This window comes from Mirounga leonina, unplaced genomic scaffold (genome assembly GCF_011800145.1).
Source record: "Mirounga leonina isolate KUSES-001 unplaced genomic scaffold, KU_Mleo_1.0 Mir_91, whole genome shotgun sequence".
In the NCBI taxonomy this organism is placed as follows: domain Eukaryota; kingdom Metazoa; phylum Chordata; class Mammalia; order Carnivora; family Phocidae; genus Mirounga; species Mirounga leonina.
Genome location: NW_023270839.1, coordinates 33,109,887 through 33,121,901, shown reverse-complemented (window position 1 = coordinate 33,121,901; position 12,015 = coordinate 33,109,887). Strand labels below are relative to the sequence as shown.

The 12,015-nt window shown below is 50.4% G+C and overlaps 1 protein-coding gene across 1 annotated transcript in view; it reads left to right on the top strand.

The window, feature by feature from the left end:
• The window catches only part of ALDH1A2 (aldehyde dehydrogenase 1 family member A2), a 94,178-nt gene extending 85,915 nt beyond the window's left edge, over nt 1–8,263 (top strand). Inside the window, exon 13 of the mRNA XM_034994214.1 lies at nt 6,469–8,263. Within this exon, the coding sequence (XP_034850105.1) occupies nt 6,469–6,541 (73 nt within the window). The 3' untranslated portion in view covers nt 6,542–8,263. The remainder of the gene's footprint in view (nt 1–6,468) is intronic.
• Nucleotides 8,264–12,015: the final 3,752 nt, after the last annotated feature.

Sequence of the window (12,015 nt, the reverse complement as noted above, 5' to 3'; positions counted from 1 at the left end):
CCCACTGTCCTTATTGCTTCTGGGGCCTGAATATTGGTAGCCCTTCGTTTTTACACATGCCCAAGCCCCTCCCTTACATCGCCTGCTCTGCTCCTGTAGGTTCTCTGAGGCTGGGACTGCAGGGTTTGGACGTAGGATGGCTGGAGGATGCTGAAGATACAAGTGGAAAGGTTGTTTTAAACCCAGTCTCTGAGGGCTTAGACATTCTGTGGGAGCTGAGGAGATACCAGAGGTTTTAAGGCTGAGATTTCTGGCAGGTAGAGGACATCCTGGCAAAGACTAGAGGAAGAAGACCCATCACGAGGATTTTACAATTAACACTGATAGGTATCACTCATTAAATGCCCGCTCTGTGTATGGCTTTACGTTAGCTTCTTTCCTAATGTCTCATTTGATTTTCATGACGACAGAGTGGGATTGATACACTTCCCCTCACATCCCACATGGTTTGGGTGGAGAACTGGGGCTTGCACTAGCTAAGCAGCCTGCCCAGGTCACACAGCCCGTATGTGGCAGATGTGAGGTTTGAACGTAGGTTTCAGTGGCTGCCGTGATATGCAGCCAAGGAAGCAGGGAGGCCAGGTGTGGGGACTCTTCAGGGCCGGGATCAGAGCTGTGGAGGGTCCTCCTGTGAGGCAAAGGACCTGAAAAATGGGACTGTAGCAGTGGAGAACTACACTCAAGGGGATGTTATTTGCCGCCTTCATATATAAATGGATTTTTTGAGTGGCATTCAGAGTGTGAATGGTAGCCAGGGTCTTCCTGAGCTGACACGCACCTCCCCCAATAAAAAAACAAAAAAACATTTTCCCCCAGGACACCTGGGTGGTTCAGTCAGTTAAGCGTCCAACTCTTGATTTCAGTTCAGGTCATGATCTCAGGGTCATGAGATTGAGCCCCACATTGGGTTCCTCACTGAGTGTGGAGTCTGCTTGAGAGTCTCTCTCTCCCCCTCTCCCTCTGCTCTCCCAACCCCGCCCCTCCCTCCTGCCCCCACTCACACTCTCTCTAAAAAAACAAAAACAAAAAATTTTCCCTCCTCTTGAAAGGAGCTGGTTCTGTGTTTCTTAAATCCTGTGACTCCCAAGAGGAAACATCCTTATGTCCATTCCCTCTGCCATTAATGAATGCATCCTTTTGGGAGCCAATGCCAGTTCATGATCAGTCTGCTGAAGTATTGAGTGTTTGGCCTGTGGGAGAAGATGTGGTTCATCAAAGCACTTGAGATTTTGCTGGATAAATGAAATATACAACATTGAAAGAATCAGAAGAATTCCAGAGAAGACCGTGAAGTCATAGAGGAGTTCAGGGATGGGGGAGATCATTGTGAGCTATAGACTCCTGGAAAACCTTTAGGTAGGATCAAACCTAGGGATTTGAATTGGCCTTTAAAGGAGAGGAACATTTGGGTAGCTGGAGAGAGGGGAATAATTTGCAGGGTTGGTAAGAGTGGAGGAAGAGTGAGTAGCGGCAGTTGTGGGAGAAACAAGTACGGTGTTGGGGACAAAGTAGAGTGAACCCGTAAGACCAGTGCAGAAGATTTACATGCTTCGGATACTTCAGCTGGTAATTTCTAGCTCTTAGCCATTAAACTGAAAGTTAAGCATAGCGGTGAGGCTAAGAGCAGAGTTTCTAGAATCACATGGCTTCAGATACGTATCCTGGCCCTGCCACTTAATACCTATGCAACCTTGGACAAATTACTTTATCTCACTAAGCCTCTGTTTCCTCATCTCTAAAATGGGAATAATTATAGTACCTACCCCAGAAGTTGCCGTGAGGATTAAATGGTAGGATTCAGTGTTCCAGATATCCAGCAGTGTCTGGCAAGCCTCCAGAAATGTTAGCTGATGTCGTCACTAGTGGTCAAGTAGATGAGTGTTATGTAGGTGATCCTTCTTTTTCCTAATAAATGTCTTACTTTGGAAGTGTGGCTCGCATCATCAACTTCTGTTCTGTCCCTGGGAATGCTGGGAGAAATCGCTCTTGCTTGAGTCTTGCTTCTGGCCTTCAGTGCTTCCCGCTTGCCTTACAGCAAGTAAACCAGAGGATACAGAAGCAGTCCGGATCCTCTTTGCTCTGTTATCAATATTTTTTCAGCTTTTACAAAGTCCTCGAGTACTCCAGCTATCTCCTCCTAACTTGCATATGACCTTCACTTTCTGCTCCCACTTCTCAGCATGCATGTAACTTGATACTCCGTGTCCCGCTTCTGTGTTTGTGCCTTCTTGGTCTCTGAAATGTTGGGACGATCCCTGGCTCTGGGAATGCTTCTCACGCCGACTGTTTTGTTACAGATCATTAAGAGGGTGAATCATGGGCATAAAATATAATAAATAATTGCCGGTTGATGGAGCTTATCCCAGACTTGTCCTGGACCCTCAGCATGGACAGGATTCGGGCTTGTGACATTGTCCAGGTCCAGTCTATTCCCATTAGAAACCTTCCCCTTGCCTGGAAAGGCAAAGAGACGAACTTGCCAGGAGACAGTTTGGCTGTGTCAGAACCACACAGAGAACAGTGGCCCAAGAGACTGAAAAGCAGCCTTTCTCGACTTGTCTCGGTGCTGTAGTGATTTGGCCTTTGCAGTGCAGTTAAAAAATAATTAGGGAACAGTGCTCTTTGATGAGACTCACTTCATCTTGTCTAGATTATATGATTCTTAGTCCCTACTTGCTCCCCAAACATGTTTTTTCTTCCTTAAATGACCTAGAGTGGTCGCAAAGGCTTCAAATAAAAGAACCTACTCTATCCTGGTCCCCCACTCTTCCTTCCTACTTACTGCAATCCCAGAAACTCCCCTTACCCTCCTCTGGACAGTACTGTTTATCTCCTGGCCTTGAAAACCCCATGTGGCTCTGGTCCCTGGCACCCCTTTTCCCACCTCGCAGAGGCACGGAGAAGTAGCACTTTCGGGAAACAAGCTCCAAGGCGGACTGTGGGAGCACCGGAGTTCTCCCCCCACAGAGCGCTGTGGAGGGCTGCCCTCTACAGGTACCCCGATGGGCTGGCCTCTGATTCCCAGGGTCAGAGATGGGGGCGGCTCAGACCTGCCCTGCAGCCAGTTCCCGGTTTCATTCCTCCTGACCCCTCCCTTACTCCTCATTTAAGCTTCCCTGAGACAAGCTATAAAATACATGTCACAAACAGCACATGGAAAGAAAGCTGTGAACCTCAACATTTTAAAAACTAAGGACATCGGCTTTGAAGATGAGAAGCATTATTAGGATAATAAGGGCTTCCCAAGTTCGCATGCACATGCATGCATGCATGTGTGCTCATATGTAGGTGCAGAGCATGCCTGTGCACAGAAAGTCACCTGTGGTCTGGGAGAAGGGCTTGCCACGCGTGCCTGTCTGGCGACCCACTCTCAGAGATTTGGCTTTAGTAAAGCTGAGGTTCTGCATTGATAACAGGCTTCTGGAATGATTCGGCGCAGGTGGTCTGGAAACCCTGCTCTGCGAAATGTTGCTGTAAGGCAAAGAAAAGAGCAGGGAAGTATACATCCTACATGGAAATCCCTCTTTGTTTTATGAGTGATTTTCTACAGTGACTGGCTGAGAGGCACCCAAATCTAACATCTTACTTGCCCGTGGGGTGCCAGGTTTGGTTAGTGGTAGGGAATATAACCCAGTCTGGCTCAGAAGCAGGAACACAGGCGTCTGAGTGTGCCTCTGCCCGGACGCACCGTGGAGCTCTGCAGAGAGATTGGGGTGCAGCGGGAGCGGCGTGTCTACGTTTGCACCATAGTGCAGTTCTCCCGTAACTGTGGGATTTAACTGGATTAAGTTAGATTGGAGAGAAAGCCCCCAGAATGAGATGGTGAAATAGCAGAAGAATCTAAACGTGGGGCTCTCAGAGACTTTCCAGCAGCACTTCTCAAAGGGTGGCCCAAACAACCACCTGCATCACAGTCTCCTGGGCTCCTCCCCAGACCTACCGGGACAGAGTCTTCGGTGGGGATGGTCAGGAATCCACAATGTAAGCAAGCTCCAAGGACGGTCCTTACGTTTCCTGATGCCTGAGAGATGCCCGGGCACCAGGAGGATGGGGTGGCTCGCCTAGTCTTAGAGCCAGTTAATGGCAGAGCTGAGTGGGCATGCCTGCCTGCTGACCCCCAGCTCCAGGGTTGTTTTTATGACAGATTCGAGGCCACTCCTCATTGTCGGAGCAGGCTGTGTGCGGACCAGGGTGGCAGATGGCTGCCCGAGACACAGGGGAGGAGCTCCTCCAGCCCAGGATGATTTTCCATCGCATTGTGTGCCCAAAGATTACAGGAACCAATCATCACACTCAAAAGCAACCATACCACCACGCTTCTGACTCTGTAGGCTTCCTTCTGCTTCTCACAACAGACTTAGAGATCTGAGTGGGAGGAGATGGTTCAGGGTCTGCCCCATGTGCGTGCGCAAGCCAGGAAACAAGAAGGGAGTAACCTCACTTCAAACAGGAGGCAGATGATGTCTGTGATGAAGAGACACTTTCAGAATTGCCCAAGGGCAGGAAGAAGTCGAGAAGGAGACAGAGCTGAGCTGGTAATAAAGACTCAGGGCCTGGAAGGAGCTAATGAGGGGACCTCATACTGAGTGGGACAGTCCCAAATTGATTCTCATTCCCGTAAGCAAGATGGCCAACACAGATAAGAGAACAGCACACATGCCCTGGTCTCTCCCTGGCTGCTTCTGATGTCCCGGCGGGGAGGGCATGGGCATGACAACTCAGGTGACTTGGGTGCTCAGAGTTGCTGCTGGCAAAATAATTGGAGCCTTGTGCAGGGCACGGGGTTCCTGGAAGGAAGCAGCATGAATCCCTTATAGCAGGTCTTTATTGTAAAGCCCAGTCACTGTAACATCGTATCTTTTATACATGACTGGGATCTTTTTTAAAGATTTATTTCTTTTTAGAGAGATTGGGGAAGGGGGAGAGGGAGAAGGATTCCCAAGCAGACTCCACACTGAGTGTAGAGCCCGACACGGGGCTCGAGCTCACGACCCTGAGATCACGACCCTACCTGAACCAAGAGTTGGTTGCTTAACCGACTGTGCCACCCAGGCACCCCATATGTGACTTTTTTATTAATATTTTCTTATTCAAATAAATCTCTAAGTGTTCTTTTATTTTCTCCTGGCAGAAGTGGTATATCCACTGGGTGGAACTGGGGAAGGGGGATGGGAAAAAGCCCTCCCTCTGTCCCTCCCTTCCACAAATGCCGTCCGAGCCTGAAGCCGTGGGCTCTACACCAGGTTCGGTGGCCGGCAGGAAGCAGGAACAGTCAGCTACAGGTCTGCAGGGGGAGACGGCCTCTGTCCCGGGGACAGGTGACAGCTCTGTGGTGGTCGGCGCACCAGGTGCTCTGTGAACACAGAGGAGGGAGGAGCTCCTCCCCTTGAGAGAGCCAGGGAAAGCCTCACGGGCCAGTGACTTTAAAAAGAATAGAGGGGGAGAAAAGTTCATTTTTTGAAAGAGAAAATTAGGAGAACATGCTTGACTTTACAATGAAATAAAGGAAAGGTGAAAAAGGTGATGGAAATGAGGTGAACTGAGGAGAGACGACACAGAGGGGAAGGAAGGGAGCACGGCAGCCGCCGGCTGGGCCGAACCCCGGCCCCCTGAGGGCAGTGGCTGGAGCCCGGCTCAGCGGGACCAGGGGGCCAGGAAGGGCAGCGTCCCCTGGCCCCCGCAGAGGCAGGGGACCCAGCTCCCACCCCATAAACGTTTACCCAGAGTCTTGGGGGACCACCTTACTGCCACTTCCTTTGAAGTCAGGTACTTGGATTTCCTCCCTCTTTCCCCTGACTCTGTGGGGCTGTGGGCAGCACGTGTCAGGATTGTCTTTAAAGCATTGCTGGTGATCCATGCTCTTCCCTGCCCAGGCCTTTGGGTCCCCACTTCCATTTGTTAAGTCTAAGGACCAGTGGAAAAGAATTTAGAACATCCAGGGGATCCCAGCCTAGAAATCTCAGGCTTTTCTTTCAGCTAAAGTGGACTAGGTGTCTAGGAGAGCGACTAGAACACAGACACGTCGGGGTGGCAGGTGGCAGGAGGAAAGCACACCATTGTCCTCCAGAGCCATTGCTGTCCATGGTAGAGACACGGCGGTAAGGGCCCGGGCCTGCTGCTGTCTGCGGTGCCCACCCAGGGGCATGGTCCAGGGTCTGTGTGACTGCTGGCCCAGGCTAACACGCATGCCTGTTTCTCTGAGTAGTTGGGAATGCTGCCCCTTCCTGGGCCATACTGGGAAGACGGATCAGCCTTTGCCTTTAAGAAACGGTCACTGCTCGTGACAGGACAGCCCCCTCTGCTCCTCAGAGGAGGGCTGGACTGTCCACTCATTGGACATTTCTACATGGAAACCCCAGGGCCTACTGTTAGCAAGTGCTAAACGGCCCCTTCTCGGGACTCTTGCCATCACTCACACCAGGCTGCCCAGGCCTTGGGTGTCTGACACAGCCTATTTCTGCCTTTCAGGGGGGAATTCGGCTTGCGAGAGTACTCCGAGGTGAAGACGGTGACAGTAAAGATCCCTCAGAAGAACTCCTAAGAAGGCCAAGGAGGAAGGTGGAGGCCAGCCCACAGGACCCTCCCTCTCTGCTCTCCCTGGGGGGCCCGGCTCTCAGGAATCCAAAGTCCATACCCAGTCCTTATTTAAAGATTTAAGTAATGACATGTAGGCCAGGCCAGTCACTGCATAACGAAAGCAGACCACGTGGGCACGGTTTCCTGGCACTCTGTAAGGGATCACCTTAACGATACCAAATATTGGGGAAAGTGGGCTGAAGGCAGAAGTCACTGCCGGGTACACCCAGTCTCTCTTTCCGGAGTGATGGGCTGATGCCTTTCGTCGCAAGGAACTTTCTTCCTGAGGAAAGGTCGTCTTTCCATTGTCTCCATTTTCCCCCTTCCAGGCTCTCTCTGCTCACTTCCCCCCCACCCCTCCCACCCCTCCAAGGAGATCTCAGCTGAGCTCATTTGGGGCAGATGTTTGGGCCGGGAACAATTTTCCAGGGTTTTGCAGCCAAATTACCATTTCATGTTATCCACTTCTTCAAAGCGAAACATGAAATGGTTTTAGTTAGAGCCAGACCAGACCGAAACTGCCAGGAGCTGGTACACTGCAGATGTAACGAGAACTAAGAACTCGGATGTTCCTGATCCAGTCTGGCTTTCATACATCCATAAAAGACAAAAGTGAAAGATCAGGAAGATGCAGATCCAGAGATGATCACATGTAGTTCACAGCTTCTGAGCTTGCCGCTTGGTTTTAGGGTGTGTGGGTGTGCGTGTGTGTTTACTTCCTTCTGGGTGATTCTGGAATAAGGCGGGGGAGGGAGCAGTTGTTTTTCATTGACTGATAAGATCTTTTTCCAAAGCTTCTCTTAACAATCAACCCTAAAATGAATTGAGTCGGCTCAAGAATTTGGTACCGGGTAGTGCTGGGGGCCTGCAGAAAGAAGTTCATTTCCCTGCTGGCCGACAATTCTTAGGAAGTGAATTATCTCTGCAATTGGACTCCGAAGCTGCTTCTGCTCCCCAGGCTCCCTGCACCAACCCCACTCCTCCCAGTGCTCTGGGTGTTGCTGTGGCCTCTCATGTCCTAAATGCACTGGCAGTAACCTTGGAAAATCCGGCGAAGCCTGGAGGTTCCATTTCCATTCCCAGCCCGCCATGCCCAGTGGCTCGTCCACACATGGTTTTCCCGACGGGCCTCCCGAGGGGGAGGCACAAAGCAGCCCCTCTCCCTTTCCCCCAGCCACACACTTCCTCTCCTGCTTTCCAGCGCATCCACCAGCTGACGGACAGTGTCGGCTTCCTTTGCTCCTTCCCTTTTTCCAGTTGCTGAATCCAATCCAGTCTGTAACCTAGATGAAGATCATTTATTTAAAAGTACCAAACATAACCTAGAAGTACATGGAATATGGGCAACACGTAGGTAGCCTTCTGTATGTAATGGGTTTCTGCTTTCTAACCGGTTTTCTATTTATGAGTCTCGTCTATTCACGATGTTTAAAAGAAATCTCCGTTTGCTGTTACTTACGAACGACAGTGCATTCAGGGGCCCGATGCCTCAAGAGACGCCACGCTTCTGAGTTCTTCCATGTGAATGTCATGCTCTCCTCTTCTAGCGTGTGTCCAAGTGAACATACCCATTAACCAGCTAGTTTACCTTTCAACTGCAATATAGAATGTGAAAATGAAGATTTATGTCTTTTAATTTACTTAAAAAGAAACCTCTGTGCTAGCAATAAAGCATTTATATTGTGTACTCCTTGGGATTATGTGGCTGTGTTGACGAATCTTCGCGTCATACCGAGTACACTTGGGTCCTTCTCTCAGCTGCTGGGTTTTTCAGCTGTGTTGTTTTCTCTGGTTACTGAGCAGGAGTCTGGGAGGGTATTTTTACAGAATGCAGTAAGCAACACCCTTGTTTCCGGACACTATTTAAACTTTGTGTACTCACACTGTTTACACGGCCAACAAGCAGAATCATGGATGAAATCTTTGGAACGACCGTTTTAATTCAAAATTGCCTCCCTGAAAGCTAAAACGTGAAGGAGTGCTGAGGGCCTTGTCCTCAGAGTCGTGGGCTACATGACAGAGCTCACATCGCTGATGGCACTTGGCAGTAGCTTTATTTTTATTTACCGTGGTGAGATGAAGTCAAAAGCTGACAACCTGATGCACTATTTTCGCAGCTGCAAAAAGGAAGCCGTAAGTGGTGACTGTATTACCAGCCAGAGCTTGTTTGCTCTCTCCACGTTCTCAGAGTTGAGCTTCTGGGGAGGGGTTCCCCCCCCTCCAGACCCATACATCCCCTCCTTCAATGCTTGGAGTCTCCACCTGAGTCCTGGTCCAGTGAGACAAAACAAAAACTGTTGAGTTGGCCACAAAGAGAATCAGACTCGGGGCGGGACGTGTTGCTCCCTCGGAGGAACAAATTGAGCCTTAGGCGCGGGGTCCCTGGGCGCTGGGACGTACTCTGAAATTGAAGATGTGGGCTCCCTGTGATTCTATCTCATGTCCATTACCTTGAGCCATCGGGAAGAAAACGAGAATGAGATGGGCATAGAGTAATCATGGAAAGTCCTCTGGCAGGTGGCATTATAGAGCTTACAGATAACAGGAATCCAGAATAAGATAAAATTTGATGGTTCTTTAAAGCACAAAGTCCCTCAAACCTCATCCCTTTATGGTACCAACATAAAGGCAAATGACAGCATTGCACATGTCACTAATGAAACTAACAGACACTCCGTCATTTGCCATCAGCACCATATATTTGCGGTCTTTTTTTTCACTGTTAACACCTGAGATTTCCATTATACCTTTTCCTCCAAAACTTGCTCAGTGCCTTCATATTGGTGATCTCATGCTTTTTCACTACCTTTTAGATAATAAAGGGCAAGAATATTACAATGTAGGGACTAAGGAACAGAAAGAAACCGTGAATACACTGGACTGCACAACAAAACAGGAAGATGCCCAAGAAAAGAGGACAGTCTGAGAAGCTAGCAGAGGAGGTGGGTTTTGATTTGGGCTTGAGGATGGCATGTAATTCCAATAGGCAAGGGAGCAGGAAGCAGGCACTCCGGGGAGACGGTAATCTGCAGGGGCCTGGAGGTAAGGCAGGGCTCAGTCATGTGATCATGAGATGGGACAGGCACCGCATGCCAGCGAGTGTTCAGAGTGTCGATGGTCCTGGGGGTCAGCCAGAGATCCCTGGTACTGAAATAGAAAATGGGAGGGGGGGTCCCCAGTGGTTTGGGGACGGGAGAATGACGAGGCAGCGTTTAGAGCTTACCATTCTGGGAGCAGAATGGATGGCAGGAGAAGCAGACTGATGATGGGATGAGTTTGGGGTGATCCTGGCATGGTCACGGGATGGAGAGGAGGGAACCAAATCAGTGGGGACGTCACCAGAACTCGGTGAGTGAATATGAAAGAATAAAAAGTAAATGACTATGTTTTCAAGCCTGGCTGAGAAGGAAATGGCAATGCCATGGCCACAGAAGTAGAACCAAGAAGCTGAACACAGGGAACAGAGTTTTAGGGAGAGATCTTGATGTCCAGCTTTGGACATGAAATTCTGGGGGTGATGAAGGGATATCCGGACAGACCCGCAGGCAGCTGGAGGTAAGAGATTGGAACCTGACTCGGGTGACTGGACTGGGACGCGACCGTAAGAGTGATGGTTGTCTGTACAGAGAACACAAGAATAAAAACAAAACCCGGGCCAAGGAGGAGGAGGAGCTGAGTGAAAGAAATGAAGGCGGTAGGCAGAGAACTGGGAGAAAACCCTGTCAGAGGTACACCCCAGAAACCCAGGGCAGAGAGTTCAAGAAGGACAGGCAGCCAAGAGGTTGAAAGGATGGGGATGGTTTGAGGAGCCCTGCATTAGGGGATTTTGAATTTCCAGAGCCCCATGGAAAGAGAGGATGTGAGCTCCCTGTCTTAAGTTAGAAGAAACTCGAGCTGGATTAGCTGGGGGAGGTGAAGAGGAGGACACTGGCCTCGGAATAAGCGTCAAAATGTGGGTAGAATTGGGGAAGGTGCAGAGAGGAGGGGTAGCAGGACTGCTGGGGAAAATCTCCAGGCCCTTTTACTGCCATACTGACTGCATTCTCTGCGGGGGCAGAATGGAAAGGCTCACTGCCAGTTACATGTACTTATACAGTCACTTCTTAGTTTTTCTAGCTTGTTTTTTTTATTGTTGTTGTTGACTAACATCCCCCAAAATATTTAAAGTCAATCACAATGCTTAAACTATAACAGGAATAATAGAAACAGCAACAGCATCACATGAGTTTAAAAACGGGACGAGAAAAGAAGAAAACAAAGGTGGGAAGCTAATGAATGCAGCCCAACGAGGCTGGAAAATACACATTCCACGAAGTCCTGGCACTGTTCTCGGGGGTCGCCGTCAGCCGGTCAGGGAAGAGCCGGCACCGCTGACCAGTGACCCTAAGAAACCACCCTCCTCCTCTGTCCCCTTCTCTTCCTTTCCCTCCCTCCAGCAATGTTTCTGACGCCAGGCGCTGGCATGGATGCGGGAGCTCAAAGCAGGCCGGGCATGGCTCCTGCCCTGGGGAAGCTCGCGGGCCATGGCCGTTGCTCCCTGCGGGGGGACCCCATGCTTTGCTCTCACTGTAACTCCTTGCCGGGCACACACATCCAGCTGATGGAAGGGTCCTGTAGACCCTCTCCCACATCCTCGGGGTGGTCATCCAGAGTGACAGCTTGGCTCGGAGACACAGCTGACCAGCAGTGTGGAAAGAGTGAAAAGCACATTGCCCCAGAGGGTCCAGGAAGGGATGAGCACTGCTCACTTGGAGTGCCTTTATGAGGTGTGTGTCTTTAGGTAGGTCACCTCACTTCGGGGGGGTCTCCCCTTCTTCTGTGGGATCGGGATGATCATGCCTGCCCTGCCCACCTTGCAATGCGGTGTGGGGATGGAAACCTCGTGGATGATCTATTTCTTCCGGTGCTCCAGGATGTCATGCCACACACACAGCTCTGAACTGCAAGAAGTCATCACAGGGTGACTCCATTGCTTTGCCGATCAGTTCCTAGGACCCCAGAATCTGTCATTTCTCACCCAGCTTTGAGGCCATCATTTGGACCCTGACTCTCTCGGTTGGGACTCCTGGCCTGGAGGCGGGCCACAGGTGCATCCCTCGAGCCAGCTAGGGGCAAGCGATGACTGCAGCTCCGACCGTTCCCCCCGTTTCGGTCCTGTGGGTTCAACGCTTTGTTCAGAGCCCAAGTGGGGTGATTACGAGGCCCGCGGGCTCAGTGCCGCCCCGAGCGTCTTACACAACTGCTCCTCGGTGGAGACGGCTGGGAACGAGAGCATGGGAAAGTCCACTCCAGAACCGCATGAGCCCTCTTCCTAAACACGCATTGTCTCATTCTCACTTGGTTATTGGTCAGATTAAAAGGAAGATCAGCTTGCCATGTAGCCTTTGATGTGAAACTGCTTAGATAATGTTTCCTTTGGCCATTTATCTATGTAGCAAG